General features: G+C 41.2%; 1 protein-coding gene across 1 annotated transcript; it reads right to left on the bottom strand.

Moving 5' to 3' along the window:
- Positions 1-2,629: 2,629 nt before the first annotated feature.
- Positions 2,630-3,750, bottom strand: LOC139760445 (store-operated calcium entry-associated regulatory factor-like). Its single transcript, XM_071683683.1, is given in 2 exon segments — positions 2,630-3,040; positions 3,042-3,750. Coding segments are annotated over 2 exon segments (1,041 nt in total). The 5' UTR covers positions 3,687-3,750; the 3' UTR covers positions 2,630-2,644.
- Between the last annotated feature and the right edge of the window lie 2,915 nt (positions 3,751-6,665).

Genomic DNA, 6,665 nt, shown 5'->3' with positions numbered 1-6,665 from the left:
TGTGTGGAAGTCGAGAACATTATCTCGGAAAGCAAAATTGGGTATGTTTGAAGGAATAGTGGTTCCAACAATGTTGTATGGTTGCGAGGCGTGGGCTATGGATAGAGTTGTGCGCAGGAGGATGGATGTGCTGGAAATGAGACGTTTGAGGACAATGTGTGGTGTGAGGTGGTTTGATCGAGTAAGTAACGTAAGGGTAAGAGAGATGTGTGGAAATAAAAAGAGCGTGGTTGAGAGAGCAGAAGAGGGTGTTTTGAAATGGTTTGGGCACATGGAGAGAATGAGTGAAGAAAGATTGACCAAGAGGATATATGTATCGGAGGTGGAGGGAACGAGGAGAAGTGGGAGACCAAATTGGAGGTGGAAAGATGGAGTGAAAAAGATTTTGTGTGATTGGGGCCTGAACATGCAGGAGGGTGAAAGGAGGGCAAGGAATAGAGTGAATTGGATCGATGTGGTATCGGGTTGACGTGCTGTCAATGGATTGAATCAGGGCATGTGAAGCGTCTGGGGTAAACCATGGAAAGCTGTGTAGGTATGTATATTTGCGTGTGTGGACATATGTATATACATGTGTATGGGGGTGGGATGGGCCATTTCTTTCGTCTGTTTCATTGCGCTATCTCGCAAACGCGGGAGACAGCGACAAAGCAAAAAAAAAAAAAAAAAAAAAGAAAGAAAAAAAAAAAAAAATATATATATATATATATATATATATATATATATATATATATATATATATATATATATATATATATATATATATTTCATACGATTCGCCATTTCCCGCATTTGCGAGGTAGCGTTAAGAACAGAGGACTGGGCCTTAGAGGGAAAATCCTCACCTGGCCCCCTTCTCTGTTCCTTCTTTTGGAAAATTAAAAAAAAAATGAGAGGGGAGGATTTCCAGCCACCCGCTCCCTCCCCTTTTAGTCGCCTTCTACGACACGCAGGGAATACGTGGGAAGTATTCTTTTTCCCCTATCCCCAGGGATAATATATATATATATATATATATATATATATATATATATATATATATATATATATATATATATATATATATATATATATATAAATATTTATATATATATATATATATATATATATATATATATATATATATATATATATATATATATATATATATATATATATATATATATATATCCCAGTCCTTTGAACTATTTCCCTGTAAAAATCGTCCAAATGCCTCTCTCTTCTCACTAACAATCTTGCTTCTTCATCCCACCACTCACATAACTTTTCTAATCTGCCAACCTCTAACCCTTCTCATACCATGGGCATCTTTTGCGGAAGCCATCACTGCTTCCCTAAATACATCCCATTCCTCCCCTACTCCTGTTACGTCATTTGCTTTCACCTTTTACCATTCTCCACTCAACCTCTCCTGGTACATCCTCACACAAGTCTCCTTTCCAAGCTCACTTACTCTCACCACTCTCGTCACCCAAACATTCTCTTTTCTTTTCTGAAAACCTCTACATATCATCAACCTCGCATACGCAAGATAATGATCAGACTTCCCTCCAGTTGAACCTCTCAGCACATTAACATCCAAAAGTCTCTCTTTCACGTTTCTATCAATTAACACGTAAACCAACAACGCTCTCTGGCTATCTCTTCCACTTACATACGTATACTTATCTATATCTCTCTTTTTAAACCAGGTATTCCCAATCACCAGTCCTTTTTCAGTACACAAATCCACAAGCTCTTCACCATTTCCATTTAACAAACTGAACACCCCATGTACACCAATTATACCCTCAACTGCATCATTACTCACCTTCGCATTCAAATCACCTATCACTTTAATCCAGTCTCGTGCATCAAAGCTGCTAACACACTCGCTCAGCCGCTCCCAAAACATTTCCCTGGCATGTTCTTTCTTCTCATGACCAGGTGCATTTGAACCAATAATCACCCATCTCTCTCCATCCACTTTCAGTTTTACCCATATCAATCTAGAGTTTACTTACATTCTATCACATACTCCCACAGCTACTTCAGGAGTAGTGCTACCTCTTACTTTGCTCTTGTCCTCTAACCAACCGCTGACTTTACTCTTAAGACATTCCCAAACCACTCTTCCCCTTTACCTTTGAGGTTCGTTTCACTCAGAGCCAAAACATCCAGGTTCCTTTCCTCAAATATACTACCTATCACCTCTTTTTCTCATCTTGGTTACGTCCACAGATATTTAGACACCCCAATCTGAACCTTCGAGGAGGATGAGCACTCTTCGCATGATTCGTTCTTCTGTTTCCCCTTTTAGAAAGTTAAAATACAAGGAGGGGAGGGTTTCTAATCCCCCCGCTCCCGTCACCTTTAGTCGCCTTCTACGACACGTGGGGAATGCGTGGGAAGTGTTCTTTCTCTCCTATCCCAAGGGATATATATATATATATATATATATATATATATATATATATATATATATATATATATATATATATATATATATATATATATATATATGCGTATAGGCAAACACACATATATAAATATATTCATAAAATTAACTTCCTTATCATATTACTGTAATATGTCCTTTGACTTTTCAACCAATCTATTCTTGGATCCTTATCTATATCTATTATTTCCAAAACATACCCAAAAGCTACCGTCGACTAGTACCTCCAAAGCCAGATGCTGTACGAGTTCCTGTAGAGCTGCTTCCATTACCACCACTATGGAAGCCACCTCCACCACCTTGCCAACTAGACCCCATACCTGACCCTGAGAACCAGCTACCAGGGTTAGCCTGGCCATAACCTCCATAACCAGTGCCTCTGTTACCAAACATATATCCAAGCAACCCACCAGCTGCTGCACCTGTCCAAAAGCCTCCACCACCCCCACCAGAGCCAGTACTTGATGCACTTGCATTCCCGCGGTTTCTGCAAGAAGCATCATCTTCATATGGTGGAGGTGGTGGGGCTGAGGGATGTGTACCTCCACCTTGACCAAACCATCCATAACCACCTCCACCTCCACCACCACCTGTTGGGTAATCATTCATTGGTTGTACTACGAGCATCCTGGCCTACATGATGTGAAGATTCAATACAAGTTTTGTAGAAAGCCCAACACATCACAAGTACAGCAATTACAACAATAAAATTGGCAAGGGAACTTCCATGTGATAATTCCTGAGGCTGATGTGACTTCTCATAAGAATGATATCCATAGCCAGTGCTCTTTTCACCATAGTAATTATGCTGATATCCTTGCTGCTGATTGAGGCCCTCTTTAGTGTAGTCTATGGAGTATCTCAGGCCACATGATCCTTTCAAGACATATGGGTCATCTCAATGGCTGTAACCCTCACATGTTACTTCAATGTCACCAAACCTAAATGCATTGTCCATGTCAGTCTTACACTCCCACTGCACATCAACCCCATCCCATCCCCGATTGTAACACTGCACCACACGGGGACGGAAGGCATCACACGAGGCAGTTCCACCTTTAACACATTCCAGCTGAGGCACTGGCGATGAACAACCTCCTTTTGTCATCTTACCACTGTACAAGGTAAGCACTTCTATATCTTTCAACAAAACACTGTCAGAACTAGTGCCCCATGCAGCCATCACAGGTATGGGAGCACATGCAATCAAAAGCAGTCCCAAAGCTGTTATCATCCTTTTTTGTCTCATCTTTCCGTAATGATGTTATTCCTTTCACTCAATAACGAGGGATTAGCTTGTGTGATCGGGGCCTGAACATGCAGGAGGGTGAAAGGAGGGCAAGGAATAGAGTGAATTGGATCGATGTGGTATACCAGGGTTGACGTGCTGCCAGTGGATTGAATCAGGGCATGTGAAGCGTCTGGGGTAAACCATGGAAAGCTGTGTAGGTATGTATATTTGCGTGTGTGGAAGTATGTATATACATGTGTATGGGGGGGGGGGGGTTGGGCCATTTCTTTCGTCTGTTTCCTTGCGCTACCTCGCAAACGCGGGAGACAGCGACAAAGCAAAAAAAAAAAAAAAAAAAAAAAAAATATATATATATATATATATATATATATATATATATATATATATATATATATATATATATATATATATATATATATATATATATCATACTTTGTCGCTGTCTCCCGCGTTAGCGAGGTAGTGCAAGGAAACAGATGAAAGAATGGCCCAACCCAACCACATACACATGTATAGACATACACGTCCACACACGTACATATACATACCTATACATCTCAACGTATACATATATATACACACACAGACATATGCATATATACACATGTACATAATTCATACTGTTTGCCCTTATTCATTCCCGTCGCCACTCCGCCACACATTAAATGAAAAACCCCTCCCCCCTCACGCGCTCGAGGTAGCGATAGGAAATGACAACAAAAGCCACATTCGTTCACACTCAGTCTCTAGCTGTCATGTGCACTAATACACCGAAACCACAGCTCCCTTTCCACATCCAGGCCCAACAAAACTTTCCATGGTTCACCCCAGACGCTTCACATGCCCTGGTTCAATCCATTGACAGCACGTCGACCCTGGTATACCACATCGTTCTAATTCACTCTATTCCTTGCACGCCTTTCACCCTCCTGCATGTTCAAGTCCCGATCGTTCAAAATCTTTTTCACTCAATCTTTCCACCTCCAATTTGGTCTCCCACTTCTCCTCGTTCCCTCCACCTCTGACACATATATCCTCTTTGTCAATCTTTCCTCACTCATTCTCTCAATGTGACCAAAATATTTCAAAACACCCTCTTCTGCTCTCTCAACCACACCCATTTTATTACCTCACATCTCTCTTATCCTTGCATAACTTACTCGATCAAATCACCTCACACCACATATCGTCCTCAAACATCTCATTTCCAACACATACACCCTCCTCCTTCGCAATCATATAACATTGTTGGAACCACTATTCCTTCAAACATATGCATTTTTGTTTTCCGAGGTAACGTTCTCGCCTTCAAAACACTTTTCAACGCTGCCAGAACCTTCGCCCAATCCCCCACCCTGTGACCCACTTCCTTTTCCATGGTTCCATCAGCTGCCAAATCCACTCCCAGATATCAAAAACACTTCACTTCCTCCAGTTTTTCTCCATTCAAATTTACCTCCCAATTAACTTGTCCCTCAACCCTACTGTACCTAATAACCTTGCTCTTATTCACATTTACGCTCAACCTTCTTCTCTCACACACAGTAACAACCTCAGTCACCAGCTTCTGCAGTTTCTAACATGAATCAGCCACCAGCGCTGTATCATCAGCGAACAACATCTGACTCTCTTCCCAAGCTCTCTCATCCACAAAAGACAGCATACTTACCCCTTTCTCCAAAACTCTTGCATTCACCTCCATAACAACACCATCTATAAACAAATTAAACAACCATGGAGACATCACACACCCCTGCCGCAAACCGATATTCACTGAGAACCAATCACTTTCCTCTCTTCCTACTCTTACACATGCCTTACATCCTCGATAAAAACTTTTTACTGCTTCTAGGAACTTGCCTCCCACACCATATATTCTTAATACCTTCCACAGAGCATCTCTATCAACACTAATCATATGCCTTCTCTAGATACATAAATACTACATGCAAATCCATTTGCTTTTCTAAGTATTTCTTACATACATTCTTCAAAGCAAACACGTGATCAACACATCCTCTACCACTTCTGAAACCACACTGCCCTTCCCCAATCTGATGCTCTGTACATGACGACCCTCTCAATCAATACCCTCTCATACAATTTCCCAGGAATACTCAACAAACTTATACCTCTATAATTTGAGCACTCACCTTTATCCCCTTTGCCTTTGTACAATGGCTCAATGCATGCATTCCGCCAATCCCCAGGCACCTCACCATGAGTCATACATTAAATATCCTTACCAATCAGTCAACAATACAGTCACCCCCTTTTTTACTAAATTCCACTGCAATACCATCCAAACCTGCTGCCTTGATGGCTTTCATCTTTTGCAAAGCTTTTACTGCCTCTTCTCTGTTTACCAAATTATCCTCCCTAACCCTCTCACTTCGCACACCACCTCGACCAAAACACCCTATGTCTGCGACTTTTATCATCTAACATATTCAACAGACCCTCAAAATACTCACTCAATCTTCTCACATCACCACTACTTGTTATCACCTCCCCATTAGCCCCCTTCACCGATGTTCCCATTTGTTCTTTCGTCTTACGGGCTTTATTTACCCCCTTCCAAAATATATTTTCATTCTCCCTAAAATTTAATGATTCTCTCTTACCCAACTCTCATTTGCCCTCTTTTTTGCTTCTTGCACCTTTCTCTTGACTTCCTATCGCTTTGCTTTATACATCTCCCAGTCATTTGCACTATTTCCATGCAAAACTCATCGAAATGCCTCTCTCTTCTCTTTCACTAATAATCTTACTTCTTCATCCCACCACTCACTACCCTTTCTAATCTGCCCACCTCCCACGCTTCTAATGCCACAAGCATCTTTTGCGCAAGCCATCACTGCTTCCCGAAATACATCCTATTCCTCCCCCACTCCTCTTACATCTTTCGCTGTCACCTTTTTCCATTCTGTACTCAGTTTCTCCTGGTAATTCGTCACACAAGTATCCTTCCCAAGA

The sequence above is a fragment of the Panulirus ornatus genome, chromosome 36 (genome assembly GCF_036320965.1).
Source record: "Panulirus ornatus isolate Po-2019 chromosome 36, ASM3632096v1, whole genome shotgun sequence".
In the NCBI taxonomy this organism is placed as follows: domain Eukaryota; kingdom Metazoa; phylum Arthropoda; class Malacostraca; order Decapoda; family Palinuridae; genus Panulirus; species Panulirus ornatus.
The sequence above is the reverse complement of the archived record's forward strand: the minus strand, read 5'-3'. Positions and strand labels throughout refer to the sequence as shown.